The sequence below is a fragment of the Hypomesus transpacificus genome, unplaced genomic scaffold, assembly GCF_021917145.1.
Source record: "Hypomesus transpacificus isolate Combined female unplaced genomic scaffold, fHypTra1 scaffold_122, whole genome shotgun sequence".
Classification (NCBI taxonomy): domain Eukaryota; kingdom Metazoa; phylum Chordata; class Actinopteri; order Osmeriformes; family Osmeridae; genus Hypomesus; species Hypomesus transpacificus.
Genome location: NW_025813702.1, coordinates 409,667 through 426,224, shown reverse-complemented (window position 1 = coordinate 426,224; position 16,558 = coordinate 409,667). Strand labels below are relative to the sequence as shown.

The 16,558-nt window shown below is 42.7% G+C and overlaps 1 protein-coding gene across 1 annotated transcript; it reads left to right on the top strand.

Annotated features, from left to right (window-relative positions):
• The first annotated feature begins 8,761 nt into the window (after window positions 1-8,761).
• LOC124488080 lies at window positions 8,762-9,981 on the top strand. The gene is made up of 2 exons (XM_047050555.1): window positions 8,762-9,861; window positions 9,944-9,981. Exons 1-2 carry the CDS (start codon window positions 9,057-9,059, stop codon window positions 9,961-9,963), a joined length of 825 nt encoding a protein of 274 aa, XP_046906511.1. The 5' UTR covers window positions 8,762-9,056; the 3' UTR covers window positions 9,964-9,981.
• Window positions 9,982-16,558: the final 6,577 nt, after the last annotated feature.

Below are 16,558 nucleotides of genomic sequence, written 5' to 3'. Positions count from 1 at the left end.
TCCGTTTTCCCATCTAGTGATATTTTCAAGCATTTAGCCTACTCATATAGGCTCTGTGCACAATCGTACTGACGAACTTCCGCTGTAGCAAAAATTCGGGCTATCGGGCTATATTAGGCTATCATGTTTCAAAGAAAAACTATTATGGATAGAGAGGGGCAGAAATACAAATGATAATACATAACAACGGACAGTTAGCGTTTCAAATAAAGAAAAACAAGCTTCGATAATAAACTAAAATGAACACATCGCTAACTAGCTTAGACGCTAACCGACCGGAACACCACATTATACTGCTCACGCTTATAGTTGTGCTGATAACTGGATATGTACAGTTTAAATCCCTTGTCCCACTTGCTTGTTGGAGCAGGGGAAAAAAGCATTTACGATGCGATGGACGTCACTGACGCTTATTTAAGGCAGGTCTTGGAGACATCTACTAAAGCTAAGCATTTTGGAAACTCTGGTGATGGTCTCCAGTAAACCGGAAACTGATTTCCTGAATTTTGGCTACAGCGGAAGTTCGTCAGTACGATTGTGCACAGAGCCTATTGCATCATTCATTAAGAACACCCTTTGAAACAAGAAACCCCTTTTGAAACAAGCTACTGTAACAACGTTGTCACTGGCAGTATTTCAGATGGAATTGCGATTCAAATAGTACTGTCTGCTAACTGAAAATAAGCCCCCCAAAACGTAAATAAGTTCGATATTAATTTAGGCGGACATGGCTAATTCAAAAGCAGTTTGCTAGAGGCAAGCTAGCTGCGTTGCTATCCACACTTCACAGATTGTTTGAAAGCGCCGGAAATGAGAATGTTTATTTAGTAAGGGATAATGTATAGAACGCCGGTCATTATCAGGAAATTAAGCCCCGACAGGGCGAACAGGAGGGGTTTTGTTTCGCCCTGAAGGGGCTTATTTTCCCAATAATGACCGGCGTTCTATAGCCTACATTATCCCGCTTATTACACGGCTACTTGCCAACAAAAATAACTTAACACAGTGTGTCTTTTTACAATGTATTTGTTACCATTCGTATTGTTGATCAGCAGAGAAATAGTTCGCCAAAGACGTTGAACTTCATAGACTTTGAACATTCTTTAGGCTTCAAATCAGCTGACGTCGCTAAGCAACAGAGTACACTGGGGTTGAAAAGTTAGATTAGATGCAATATCCCTCATTCTGGTGCATTTACCACAACTCTTTACCGTAGTTGTTATACATATACTGAGGGACTGGACATTAAAAAAAATTGAAAACTAAACTTCCCAATAAGCAATGGGACATCTTCAACTACCTGTCACCTTTCAGCACTCACCTCAGCAACAGAGCTGTCTCCACTGCCCCTGCATGCTGCCTCTGACTCACTCTACCACCTATATCAGGAGACATGGAGATGCATTGAGCATTCTTTCATAATCGATAATAATAAGCTTAATGTAGATTTTTCATATGAAGACTTCTGAGATGTAAATCATGTTATCAGCATATGAAATTCACAATTGGTATAGGTTTAGTAGACTAATAATTATGTAGGCTACATAAAAAAAATTGCATCTCCCTAAAGCATGACTGGACAGTTCAGAAATGATCAAATTTGTGTTCAAACCTGTAGTCTTTTCCAAAGATCACATCCTTAGGATGTAAGCTTTCAGATAAAACATATTGCCTACTCCATTTACCAATACCAAATGTATTATGCATGGGCAGCATACTAATATGGAGAGATTGACGTGTCTCTTGTCTCATTAGATAACATCCTGAGGGTATAAACTTTCAGATGATATGTGGTTCTAATGGTTGAATCAGTTTTGCCTTCATGTTACAGACTAACATGTAGCAATTAAATTCTGCTAATTGCCAAAATTACAAGTTGAGCAACCTTATTGAAATTGGAGGACAATGTTACACAAACTAGACAAACTAGCATGTTAGCTAAGGTTAACTCCAGATTAGCTCACGGTTGTTATGGCACACCATAATACCATATAACACCAGCGATTTATTTTGTAGCTACTTGGAAAAAACATCCTCTTCATGCCTGAAACAGACGCCTCGGTCTGAACACGGCCAAAAGCACAACATATTTCAGACCCAGATTAAGAAATCAACAAATGCTGTTCCACTTGTAATGGGTAAATAAAGTATGGTATTGCCTAGTGCTAGATGTAGGTAAAATGCTTGCTTATCTAGCTAGCAATAATCATAATGTTTGCAAAAGGATCTTTGTAACCTAACTAATGCTATTATAGTCAGAGAATGTCTTATAAGGGTGCTTTGGCCACTGAAGGGAAAACTGGGTAACTTAGACTTACTTTCCTCTTCCTCAAAAAAAACCCTCCTTATGTCAATCTCGTCTGTGGAACAGTCATGTCTGAAGTGCTACTAGCTACAAGCGCAATGCGTCGATCAAAGAGTATGGGAGTTGAATCTGCGTGCTTGATGCTTTTTTCTATAAAACGTGGAGTGGAATCCTATTGCTATGGGTATTTTCCCTACTTATAAAGTGGAACGGATTTGATTGTGAAGCAATGGAAAGATCGCTGGACTAGTAGACCAGTCATGCACTAATATTTTGATTGCAAATGTGGGGGGGGTCCAGACAACAAGTTACATTGCGGCGACGCCCATGACTGTAGCCTACACACACTGCCAGTGTGGGCGAGCCGAGTCTGTGACTGAGGCTAACGTCAAAACAAGACGCGGTCTCACTCAAATTCCAAGTTTTACACAAATCACAAAAATATGCTGAACCGCTGGCTGTCTTCACTATCGGCATATCTTTAAAACACTGCTCTCCATTTGGATGTAGAATTGACCCTGGTACGAAATTAAGAAAATACTCATTAGACGCAGATCGACAACACTGTTGTCGATGAGTGTCAACATTCATTGACAACAATGTTGTTGCTGCCGCAATCGTCAATGGAGGCTGACAGGGCTCACGTAGCAAACAAATCAACGTTTTTACAGCAACCTACATTAAAATATCACCACCTGGCTGCCTTCACAATAGTCATATCGTCATAAAATGTCCCGATCAGTTTTTTAGTGTAAAATTGAACTATAAAATTAGCTACAAAAAATACTACTATGACGCTTCCTAGCATGGCTGCCGCCTAAAAGACTAAGCGGTCTCACGGGCGACCCGCACTCGCTCAAATTACAAAGACTTTGACGACCTAAATCAAACATCCGAGATTGCAGTTCTACTCGAAATCGCTTTCTCAACAAAGCCAAATGGTAAGGATTTTTTGGGGTGGGATTTTTCACTCGTAATCCAAGCTCCATTTTGCGTGCTAAAACGTCTCTATCACATTTGTTGACGTGGTGACGTAGCTAGCACAGATTACCTTTCGTCGCAGTAGGAGCTAAATCTTTTTTTGCGTTTTGGACGTACATATGGACGTCCATAGACTGACGGCGATGGCTGCTGATCTTTGCATGGATGGACGGACGGCGATGCTGTTCAGAGTGCCGTCCATAGAGTACGGTGGCCCTGAAGTGCAAATGACACCCCCTAATATGAGTACATCCCCCAAATGAAAATACTCCCCCCCAATATGAGTCAACTCCCCCCAAATCGGATGACTTGTTCACCTCCCCCCAAAAATGAAAATACTCCCCCCCCAATACGAGCCAACTCCCCCCAAATCGGATGACTTGTTCACCTCCCCCCAATACAAAAACGCGCTCCCCCCCCCCAATACGAGTCAACTCCCCCCAAATCGGATGACTTGTTAACCTCCCCCCAATACAAAAACGCGCTCCCCCAAATGGAAAACGACATTACATTAACTCAAAAACACATTACATTAACTCTGAACGGAAAGGGTAGGTACTACACTTTAGCGCTGATTGGATGCAGTAGGCTAACTAACAAGAAATAAGAAATTGATCGACAGAAGTACAAAATGCAATAGCCTGGCAGAGTTACGTGCACCAGAACATTTGTTTGGCTATCGAAGAATGTAGCAAATAGTAGGCTTCTTAGGCAAAAGTATTTCGAGTTAAATGTAAAAATCGATAGCCAAACAACTATCCTGGTCCACGTTACTCTGTCATTGTGGCATTTCATTCTTCTGTAGTGGACTATCAGTTTTTTCTTCTGAAAAGTCCTGATTCCTTCAACTGCGTTATTAGCGTGCGCATAGGCTACTTATATTGTGAAACGTTAACAGCAGATCTAAGATTATTTCATAGGAATGACCCTGATTAAAATAAAGAGTAGTGTAATGACTCTGAATTGTAAACATTAATGTTTCCTCTTTCCTTCAAATCAAAACGATTAATTTCATGATAATGACAGAGTTACGTGGACTAGTTGTTTGGCTATCGATGTTTACGTTTAACATTGCAATTTATGCTTTTGCATACATAGCCTATGCTACATGCTTCGATACCCAAATAAATGTCCTGGTGCACGTAACTCTGTCAGGCTATTGCATTTTGTACTTCTGTCAATCAATTTCTTATTTCTTGTCAGTTAGCCTACTGCATCCAATCAGCGCTAAAGTGTAGTACCTACCCTTTCCGTTCAGAGTTAATGTAATGTGTTTTTGAGTTAATGTAATGTCGTTTTCCATTTGGGGGAGCGCGTTTTTGTATTGGGGGGAGGTGAACAAGTCATCCGATTTGGGGGGAGTTGACTCGTATTGGGGGGGGGGGGGGGGCGCGTTTTTGTATTGGGGGGAGGTGAACAAGTCATCTGATTTGGGGGGAGTTGACTCGTATTGGGGGGAGTATTTTCATTTTTGGGGGGAGGTGAACAAGTCATCCGATTTGGGGGGAGTTGACTCGTATTGGGGGGGGGGGGTATTTTCATTTGGGGGATGTACTCATATTAGGGGGTGTCATTTGCACTTCAGGGCCACCGTAATAGAGGGAGCATATATTTTGGACGGCGTCATAGCCGTCCATATGGACGGCGATGCTGTTCAGAGTGCCGTCCATAGAGGAAGCAGATATTTTGGACGGCGATGGATTAGCAGGGACGTCCCTCGTGCCGTCCATAGAGGGAGCAGATATTTTGGACGGCATCATAGCCGTCCATATGGACGGCGATGCTGTTCAGAGTGCCGTCCATAGAGGGAGCATATATTTTGGACGGCGATGGATTGAATGTTTAGCAGGCTGTTGAGCTAACAGAACTGCCGAAGGCTACCATAGCATGTAGCTAGCTACATTAACTTTGGATGACTCAATCTTTTGTCAAGTTAATTTGTATGAATTGCATGTTAGTGCAATATTTACGCCTTTATTCTGTTTTTTTTACATAATCAGCAGTATGATCTCATGACAATATAGACTTGAAAAACATTATGTTATGGTTTGGGTTTGCCTATAGGCTACATTTATTTTAATTATTTCGAGAATTGTTAATAAAGACTCATTTAAAATGTTAACATTGTGTTATGACCCTATGAAATACATTGCCATTTAGGTCTTTTAAACCGTCAGTTTAAAGTGTTTTATGGGTGGATTTGAAGCCACCAGTCAGTAGCTCCAATCTTGCGCACGAACTTTGCGCACGGAGACAAACGCAAAACAACAAACACTCGCTTGGAGCGGAGACCAATGCAAAACACAATACGATGTGTTGAGCCAAACCAAAGCCGTCAAAGGCTACCATGAATGTAGCTACAGCAACCGTGGATGACTCAATAAGTTTTGTCACGTTATTTTGTATTAATTGCATTTAAGTGAAGGCTATATATTTACGCCTTTATTTTATTTTTAACATACAAAAGTAGGCCAATCAACAATATAATCTCATGACAATACAGACTTGAAAAACAATATGTTATGGTTAGGGTTTGCCTAGATATACGCTACATATATTTTAAATATTTCGAGAATTGTTAATAAAGACTCAATTAAGATTTTAACATTGTGTTATGACCCTATGAAATACATTGCCCTTTAGGTCTTTGAAGCCGTCAGTTTAAAGTGTTTTATGGGTGGATTTGGAGCCACCAGTCAGTAGCTCCAATGTTGCGCACGAACCACTTTGAGCGGAGACAAATGCAAAACGTAATAGCCTATGGGCCTAACACTCCAAATTTTAAAATTTTAAATGAGTCTTTATTAACAATTCTCGAAATAATTAAAATATATGTAGCCTATAGGCAAACCCAAACCATAACATATTGTTTTTCAAGTCTATATTGTCATGAGATCATACTGCTGATTATGTAAAAAAAACAGAATAAAGGCGTAAATATTGCACTAACATGCAATTCATACAAATTAACTTGACAAAAGATTGAGTCATCCAAAGTTAATGTAGCTAGCTACATGCTATGGTAGCCTTCGGCAGTTCTGTTAGCTCAACAGCCTGCTAAACATTCAATCCATCGCCGTCCAAAATATATGCTCCCTCTATGGACGGCACTCTGAACAGCATCGCTGTCCATATGGACGGCTATGATGCCGTCCAAAATATCTGCTCCCTCTATGGACGGCACGAGGGACGTCCCTGCTAATCCATCGCCGTCCAAAATATCTGCTTCCTCTATGGACGGCACTCTGAACAGCATCGCCGTCCATATGGACGGCTATGACGCCGTCCAAAATATATGCTCCCTCTATGGACGGCACTCTGAACAGCATCGCCGTCCGTCCATCCATGCAAAGATCAGCAGCCATCGCCGTCAGTCTATGGACGTCCATATGGACGTCCAAAACGCAAAAAAAGATTTAGCTGCCTCTCTTTCGTCGACTAAAGGCACTTTGTCGACACAATAACGTTGTAACCTCCTAAACTGTGCAACGGAACGTAAATCCCAATACAAGCAACTCAATCGCTACCAAGACGAAACTTTTGACACCACCGTTGTGTATGTAGTCCCTTGCCGAAGGCAAAGCACACCCAATAATCGGTTGAGTTTAAGAACATTGACTAAATGTGTAGCCTAATTGCTCAGAGGTCAGATGGCATTGTTGGCTCTGGATTTCCTATCGTAATTTTTATTTATTAGTCAGGGACAATGCAGCGCACATTATTACAAACATAGATAATGTTGAAGATGTGTTGCATAAAGGCTATGGTTTTTAGCCAATAGGCTAATTTGCAACCCTAGTCCCTGGTCAGACCTTTCTAAATAGTTAGGCAAATACAATTTACTGCATAGTGTGAGTTACACAATTATGCAGCAGATGCAATATTAACTACTTACTAACCTCGACCGTTCGGTCATGCCGGGGAATATCAAACCTCGCTATCGCTCGGTCGATACGTTCCAGCCTCAGTTTGATATTTCCTGGCATGACCGAACTTCGGTCAAGGGCCGCATTTCCAAGATTCGATCGTTCTTAAGGACTTAGGAAGGCTCTTAAGAAGGGTTCGGCTAAGAAGGAGTGCTAAGATAGGGGTGTTTCCCAGACACGTTCTTAACTGCCTTCTTAAGATCCCGCCAAAGAAGCTTCTTAAGAAGCTTTTAGTGGGAGTATGGAGGATTATAGGGGCCAAAACTAAATAAATAAATACTTAGATAAATAAATAATTATATAACACAAAGCTTAAATAAATGACACAAAATATATAAATGTTACATGTATTTGTATATATATATATATATATATATATATGTTTACGTTTTCATGTGTTTACGTTTATTCATTTATACTTACATTTATTCATTTATACTTACATTTATTTATTTAAACTTACATGTATTTATTTATACTTACATTTATGTATTTATACTTACATTTATCCACGGTGAAACTTCCTGCAGCAAAATAAATCTATCATCCTCCCGTCACAAAGTCAGGGGGCGGGTCAAAGCCTCTGATTGGTGGTTCAACTTGAATCGACTGCTTTTGACTATTCCAAGGTGGCAGCACCTTGTGCGGATTCAATGAATGAAATATTGAATGCTACAGTGGTCGAAATGTTGGCGGAAGCTGAAGAGATGGAGGCACCTGCCAGTTCACTTTTTTTTTACATCATATTGAGAGCTTCGCTGAAATTATAGGAATGATATTGGCCCTAACTGACACAGACATCAATGAAAATGTGTTCACGATCCTCAGCGAGATGATACAGTATAGGGGTGGGCATATCGATCTTAAGACCGACAGTGGCCGGGTTGGGAAACCCGGCAACTATCGATACCAACGTTGGTATCAATAGCCTGATTGATAGCGTGATAAGATTGATACTTAAGTATCATTCCACACTGAGTACACAACTCCCTTTACATCATAGTGGTTGTGCAAACACCGTCTAACTTTGCTCAAACTCACTTTGCCCCTCCACTGCTTTTCTAAGCCCAAAGTATCGGTATTGGCAATACTGGCCCTGTATTTACTCCTTGGTATCGGATCTATACCACATCGTGCAGTGTCGCACACCCCTAGCAGCTGTAGAGTGAGGCGATAGAGGATCCCTCTAGCTTGAAGAGAGCTTGATCGACTGGTTGAGCCTGCCTGGTGTGTAATACTGTTCATTTACCAATCAGAGGCTTTGACCCGCCCCCTGACTTGGTGACGGGGGGACGACAGATTTATTTTGCTGCAGGAAGTTTCACCGTGGATAAATGTAAGTATAAATACATAAATGTAAGTATAAATAAATAAATGTAAGTATAAATAAATAAATGTAAGTATAAATAAATAAATGTAAGTATAAATGAATAAATGTAAGTATAAATGAATAAATGTAAACACATGAAAACGTAAACATATATATATATATACACACAAATACATGTAACATTTATATATTTTGTGTCATTTATTTAAGCTTTGTGTTATATAATTATTTATTTATCCAAGTATTTATTTATTTAGTTTTGGCCCCTATAATGCTCCATATGGGAGCTGTCCACCGCCGTGGTGTTGAAACTAAATCAATCGATGCCAGGAAAGTCGATCACCCACCACTTTATAAGCGCATGAATCACACACAACACCCTGTGGTCCCCACACACAGGTGCAATTAGGCCACGCGCGCGTGTGTGTGAACACAGCTAACAGGTGTATTCAAGTAGTAATCAAGCCCATTAACGCATATATACCCCCCTGTGGCTAGGCACACATATGTGAGAATGGAAAAAACGGGGACGAAACGAGGTAAGAGGTCACCCTCCTTTACCCCGGAGGAGATGGCCGTCCTAATAGATGAGGTAAGCCAGCACCGGGATGACCTATTTGGGGGAACAAAGGGTAAAAAAACCCTAGTATTAAAAAAACGCATTTGGCAGGCCATAGCACAAAGGATGTCCCCCTCTAGCCCCTGTGGTCTCCGGGACTGGGGTGCGGTCAGAAAGAAATGGCAGGAATTTCAGAGCCAAACCAAAAAAAAAAGTGCTACGGTGAGGCAAGAGACCATGGGCACGGGTGGTGGCGCACCCGGTGCTACAACCCTCACCCCTGAAAAGGAAAAAGTTATTTCCATTATTGGAAAGACGGCCTCTGAGGGCATTGGAGGAGGCATTGATATGCTTGGGGACGAGGGCCTCTCGGGGAACAGTGAGGACGAGGAGGAGGAGGGGCCATCTGGGAGCGGAGTACTCACATACACGTCCCCAGGAGAGGACCACCCCCCACAACTAAGACCTGTCCCCGCGCGCCAACCAGCAGGGCCCGGTGTCCGCATGTGGGGAGGCCTAAGAAGGCGGCCCTCCATAATGACCTGCACCTGCAGCGAGACGCTGGTGCAAATAGAAAGGGAGAAACTGGTGGTGCTGCGGGGGATAGAGGGCCACCTGGAGAGACAGACTGCCCTCCAGGAGGAGATGGTGGCGATGAAACGCCAGAAGTTGGATCTTCAACAGAGACAGCTCGCACTGGCCGAGGCGCAATTCAACCGTCCCTCCATCTCGGTCCCAATAATTCTTCCCCAGGATGGAGGTAAGGGGCATTTCTATTTTATTTCTCCGCATTGCACAATGTATCCTGTTCAATTTCACTAATCAATCTCCCTTCATTGCAGGTGAGGCAGACGCCCAGTGAGCCAGAGGTGCCACTGCTTTTTGTTCCTCTTAGTTTTTTGTTGTTGTTGAATAAACGACTTTTCCTTTTCAACCATGTGTTGTGTGGATCATTTTGCGTCATTTCCTAGCTTTCAAGCCCTAATACATGATAGTCGATATGGGTTGTGTGATGGTAGTGGTAGGTGGTTTATTGTTGGGAGTAGGGTGGTGCTGATAACAGTGTGTGGTGACTGGGTAGGGGATGATGGACATCAAAACAGATGGACAAGCTCCTCTCTGGTCTGGACACCAGCTTGGTGGAGTGCTGCTCGGGTTTCGCGGGGGGCGAGGTTGGGGGCTTCATCTTCTGAGGATTCCCCATCTTCATCCTCATCCTAAGGAGGCGGCTCATCTGCACCAACGCGCACTGCAATGTTATGCAGCATGGCTGTGACAACAATCACGCGGCAACACTTTGCAGGTGACAAGCGCAGCCCCCCCGACGAACGATGGATACATCGGAAACGTCCCAACCACTGTGGACCTGGCGGACCTTGTCCCGTGTGTTGGCCATTTTGATGTGTCCGGGCATGGCGCAGGAGGATCGGTGTCACGGCTGCCACACTCCGTAAAACCGATGCCTTGATGAGGCCGGTGCCGTCCCCCACCACCTCCAGGAAGCTCCCCACAGCGTAAAAACGCAGCGCAGCCAGGAGCTGCACCTCCGGGCTGAGGGCAAAATTGCAGCGGGTTGCCCTCCGGATGTGTGGTGACACTATCCTGACGAGGCGTTGGATTTCATCACGGGGAAGCCGGTACTTGGACTGGACAGCCCGGTCCGACAGCACATTCAATGGGGAGAAGTGCTGACGCACATAGGCATTTATGTAAACCGTCTGGCTTCGCGCACAGCGACGCTGTTGATTAGCAGCGAGAATATGCTGTATTGCAGCCATGGTGTCTCACTCGCATGGACTTTAGCAACGCCTTTACATATAGACTGAGGTGGAGCCTCGATCTCTTAATGAGGTTCCAGCCGAGTTCAATTACACCTGTCAGTTTCCCTGTTATCTGTGAAATACCACAGGGTTGTTGATGTTTTTATATCTAATGTACACTCATGCAGATGCCGAATGTTTGTGAAAACGTAATGAGTGACAGTAATGATTCATTTTATTTATGTAGCTACAGGAACACATGGGCAATTATTTATTTTTGTATCGTTATTTTTCTTCTTATGCTGTTATTTTTCTTGCGTCAGTGTTCTGCAGCTGTGGGCGCACATTTATCATCACACATGGTTTTAGTATTCCTTTGTGTCAGATACGACTTTCCATGACGCGGCTGCAGTGAGCGTTTGGTTGCTAAGAAGGCTCTTAAGAGTGGGTCAGGCTGATCTTACATTTCCTTCTTAGTGAAAGATCTTCTTAAGCTAAGAACGACTCTGGGAAACACGTCCTTCTTTCACAGCGCTCTTAAGAGCGCTCCTAAGAAGATCTTAGCGCTTAAGAGCTTCTTAACGAATCTGGGAAACGCGGCCAAGGTTAGTAAGTAGTTTATTATATGGCATTTTTAGCTTCTTTTCATTTTGTAAACTAAAATAAATGGTACCTCTAGGCTAATTGTAGCTAGGTCTCAAGTCTTCTCACGGTGTGTTTCATGTGTAGCCTAGCAACTCATTACTTTTGATGGAAAGCGGACAACATGGTTCTGCTAAAATGGCTTTAATTCCAACACAAGTAACAACTCTTTTAGAGAGTTAACAATTTCTTTGTCGCTGTTGATGTCTTCAGTATCGTCTGGATAGTAAAACTCAGCAGCTGACTTGTCGATATCGATATAAAAAATAGTTTTTGGAGCTTGAAACAAACAAACAAACGTTTGTCCAATTGGCAAAACGTTGTCTAGTGAAGGTAATTACGTTTACGTTTCTTAGCCTGGTTTTCCATCTTTATTTTAGCTTTCAATCTGTCAGTGTCACTGTTGTGTGTAAGCGGCACCAAGGGCTGCATACGTTCATTTGGAATTTTCCACCGGAGCTTTAGCTAGCTGGCTAACGTTGCGTTCTCTCCTCCTGTGTTCAATGACTCTATTCATCAAGCTGTATCTAACGTTAGCTAAGTCTATGTCAACAGAGCTCCTGGGTAACTCCTGGGTAGCACAAATCGGATAGATGCCCCCCACCCAGACTCGGCGCCCTCTGCTGTGCAACTAGGGTGTCCAGGGCCGGATTAAGACATTTTGAGGCCTGGGGCTAATTACCAGGATGAGGCCCCTATATCGCCCCAACGCACATCATGACACGCACACCAACCCACGCCAGGTGCACTGACACATCAGTGCTTTAAAGTCCACAGAGCCACTCAATAAATATGATCAGTTTAAACATGTGACTCACCATCATCACATCAGTGATATTAAAAGCTCAGTTTTCTGCTCTTTCTCAATGCAAACTCATCAATGAGCTCTTCAAAGTAGAGAACAAGTTGAAAGAAAAGAAAAAAGTTGGTGCAGTGTGTCATGCTCTACTGAGTAGGGATGCACCGAATCCAGGATTCGGATTCGGTCGAATATTGGGCTTTTGGACGGGATTCGGTTTCGGCCGAACCTTACATTTTTTCCCACCGAACCCAAACCCTACGCTTGCACTACGCAGGTTACGCTGATCAAAATAATGACGCCGCCGTTGAATTCGGGAATGTGTTTACGTAGCTAGGTGGTCCGTTCAAGGTAGTAGGCTGAGAGAAAGTGAAAATGGAACTCAAAAGCAGAAAAAGTGTTGTGTGCAGTGGCGATTTCTTTAAGACTGCAATGGAAGCTCAGCTTCTCCTAAAATATAAAAAAACTGATTTACATATGGTGCTTAACCCAAACCTAATAGCCTACCCAGTCATGGTTTTGATGTGAGGTTGTTTTTTGTTGTTTTATGTAGCCTATTATGAACATTACAATAGAGTCATATTCTTAACTATGTTTTCCGGAAATTACAACCCAAATGTTTACCTGAAAGTTTCAGGGCTTTTGAGAAAACATATTGTTCCCATCCTTGCAGGAACCTAGATTTATGAAGTGACAGATCTTTCATTTTTAACCTGGCATTTTCAGTTCCTCCTGGTATCTTTTTCCCTTCCATTTTATTCTCCTCTGGACGCTCAGCGTCTCTGGGAGTGAATGGAGGAGTGGGCTGGCCTGGACGCTGGGCTTCTGCTTGATGATTGGAGGGTGTGTCGAAAGACTGCATCTCCTTTTGATTGACAACGATTTTGTACTATAAAAAGTTGCCGAAGCTATTCGAGTTTAGTCCCATCGTGGATTTTGGCCACACTCTCTGCTTTCCTTGACCGGACATTTTCGCACATTATTTTTGTTTTCACTCTGAATTTTTCTAATGCTATGCGCGGTGCCGTTGACTCACTCGACATCGGGCAATCTGAGGCCCCCCTGGTGGCGAGGCCCAGGGCTGCAGCCCCTAAAGCCCATTGTCTTAATCCAGCCCTGCCGGTATACCATAACACCGGAAGACATACACGAATATTACCTCTGCTGCCCGGAAAGCGGTAGAGGAATGAGCCTACAGGATTTAGAAAACCGGTCCACCACGACCATGATGGTGATGTGGCCCTGGGAATGAGGCAGATCTGTGACGAAATCCACCGACAGATGAGACCAAGGTCGTTGCGGCACTGGGAGAGGGTGGATCTTACCGAATGGAAGGTGTTGAGGGGTCTTGCTCTGAGCGCAGATGGAACAGGAGGAGACGTATTTACGCACATCAGATACCATTTCCTGCCACCAATACTTCAATTGTAAGGCCTGCAGGGTGCGCGTGATTCCAGGGTGACCAGATGCTAGGGTTGTGTGGGCCCAGGCGAGGAGTTGATCTCTCACCACTGTACTCTGTACTCTGAGTACAGTACAGAATCCGAGCGTCGAAGGGGAGCTGCTGGTCCAGACGTAACAGACGCCCCCAATTACTGTCAAACAAAAGAATAGCCTGAGTACCCTGAAACCGAAAATGACTCATTGGCTAGCTACTCTTTGACCAGTTTAAACTGGTTATCTAACTGCTGACCCTTCAGCTCTACCCAAGAGACTAAGTTTTAGCTAAACTCAATATTATACTACAGCCTTGATCACTCGCAGTCAATGCGGCGGTCTCGATGTTCACTTCAGTGGGATGCTATACGCTCTCAGCTGATTCCAGGTAACTGCTGCTTTTAAACTTAGACCCTAGAATCTACAACGCCCCCAATTACTGTCAAACAAAAGAATACCCTGAGTACCCTGAAACCGAAAATGACTCACTGGCTAGCTACTCTTTGACCAGTTTAAACTGGTTATCTAACTGTTGACCCTTCAGCTCTACCCAAGAGACTAAGTTTGAGCTAAACTCAATATTATACTACAGCCTTGATCACTCGCAGTCAATGCGGCGGTCTCGATGTTCACTTCAGTAGGACGCTATACGCTCTCTACGTCTTTTGAAACAATTAGTACCGACACAAACGTGTCGAGCGTGGCTTCAAATGGGCAAAAACCACGTGATCACCTGTCGAAGTGACGTCACACGAGCAGCTGAGTCAAACAGCGTTTTATTCAAACGCCTAAAAAGACATCAGAAATCACTAATATTCGTAGGTTATAGAGAGGAGACAGGCCTATTTACGGACGCTATAGAATACATTCATTGACAGAGCCAGAAATACAGATAGATTGCCAGAGCTAGAAAGACAGAGATAAATACAGATGTGAGATAGTAGGTATACACAAGCACATTGACTACATCTTTCTCTAGTTTTACCAGCCTTCAAATGTCGCCATCCCTTTCCCGGTTGCAAAAGCATGTTCCAAAACCGTAACCGCTAGCCTACATTATCATATAATAATGTATTAATTTTGCATATACTTCCACTAAAACGGGGTACGCGGTTGCAATCTCACCATGTCTGAGAGGGAGAGCGCTCTTACCACGAGGCCATACTCAGTTGAGCTGCACGTTATTAATATTATAAGAACCTAAAATAAATGTTATGAACGTAAAGTAACAAAGACGTTACGTTGGTTATAATACAACAAGATATATGATAACATATTTTTGACACTTGCAAATCGAAACACGTGTCACGTAACCTTTATTTGTCAAGTTGTCAATGACGATTGTGAGACTGACGTCTCGAGGACTTGACGTCACTTGATTCCTTCCATCGCTCGATACAGTCGCCATACCATAAACTGACCAGCAGATGTCCCTATGGAGAAGATGTATCGAACGCTTCAAAAAAGCGAGAATTTTTCGACACAATTGTTAATTAGCTCTTTGCTTTGGAAAGCTTTGTTCCCCCATCACAACAGGTCAGGAGTAGCCTATTCAGGGTACGTCCACTACTGCACGAATATTCCGTCTGAGGTTAAATGTGCAGCACCTCCCTCGCCCCGCTGTATAAAGCCTCTTGAGTAAAACCAATTAACTCAGTTAGTATCAGCATGTGGTAGGAGTTTCCACAAAGTTCAAGAATAAGAAGCATTAAGAAGAGAATAACACATCGTGCATGGACTTTAAAAGAAAAAAGGTTGGTATCATTGCACAAGTTTGATCAAATTCCACAACCCTGCATTCTTGACCTTTCCTACATGTGTTATAGCCTACCATCTAGTATTTGTACATTTTCAAACCTTCACCGAGTTGACTTTTTTAGATCATTGAACATTGTCAAGCACACATACTTCCTGATGTGTTTATCTAGTTTAAAAAGACTGGTAGGCTAGTGCATTTTCAGATTTTATAATTCGTACATCTGTACAGGTTGTCTTTTAAATGATGTTTAACAGAAGCAATGTTAAATCTTACCAAAGGTTATGTAGCATATCCCTCCAATTGGGTTAGTTACAGGTTAATTAACCTATCCTTTTAAATAGGCAAGTTTAATGGAGAAACGGACCAAACATGAAGTGGGATATGTCCATCAAGTGTCAGAGATCATGAAAGGCAAAGACGGCACAACATTTTTTCACAGCAATCCTTCAAAAGGATAAAACAAATACTCGACTAGTGATTTTTGATGTCCACCGTCTACTCATTTTCCGCAATGCAGAAAAAGACAAGTAGGCCAAGCTGTGTTAATTACATTTAAGAAAATGTAATGGCTTGCTTCTAACTTTAATTATTTTTATTCTTAAGAACACCTGTTAAACTCTGCAACGTCAACTTTTCGGCGTCTCGCCAAAGAACTGGAGAATTTGACATCTTCGTCAAATTCGATCAATTCGTCAGTGATATTCCAGTGTTCGCGGGACCTTGAATTCTCATTTGATGCCACGATAGGCCTACATGATGACGTTCAAGACAAAATGTTGGAAAGTATTCTGACTGAACCAATTGAATATCAGCGCGTAAGTTGGCTCAATAATTTATTTGTAAGATTGCGAACTTGATGTACAACAGTAGCCCTAAACTGACATTTGCACAGAACAAATGCATTAACACAATTGGCAACACAAATGGTTAAACCAATAAACCCTATAGTTTGTGTATTTGTTTTACAATGTGCTACGTCAAGCTGTATCAAACCTGATGGTTAGGCCATTTACAAAAGGATGTGGTATATTCATACTGTTGCAGGGAAATAGACTTACAT

Coding starts and splice junctions, on each gene's coding strand:
- LOC124488080 (XM_047050555.1), top strand. CDS start 9,057: ATGGAAAAAACGGGGACGAAACGAGGTAAGAGGTCACCCTCCTTTACC. Junction 9,862..9,943: donor AATTCTTCCCCAGGATGGAG/GTAAGGGGCATT, acceptor CCTTCATTGCAG/GTGAGGCAGACGCCCAGTGA.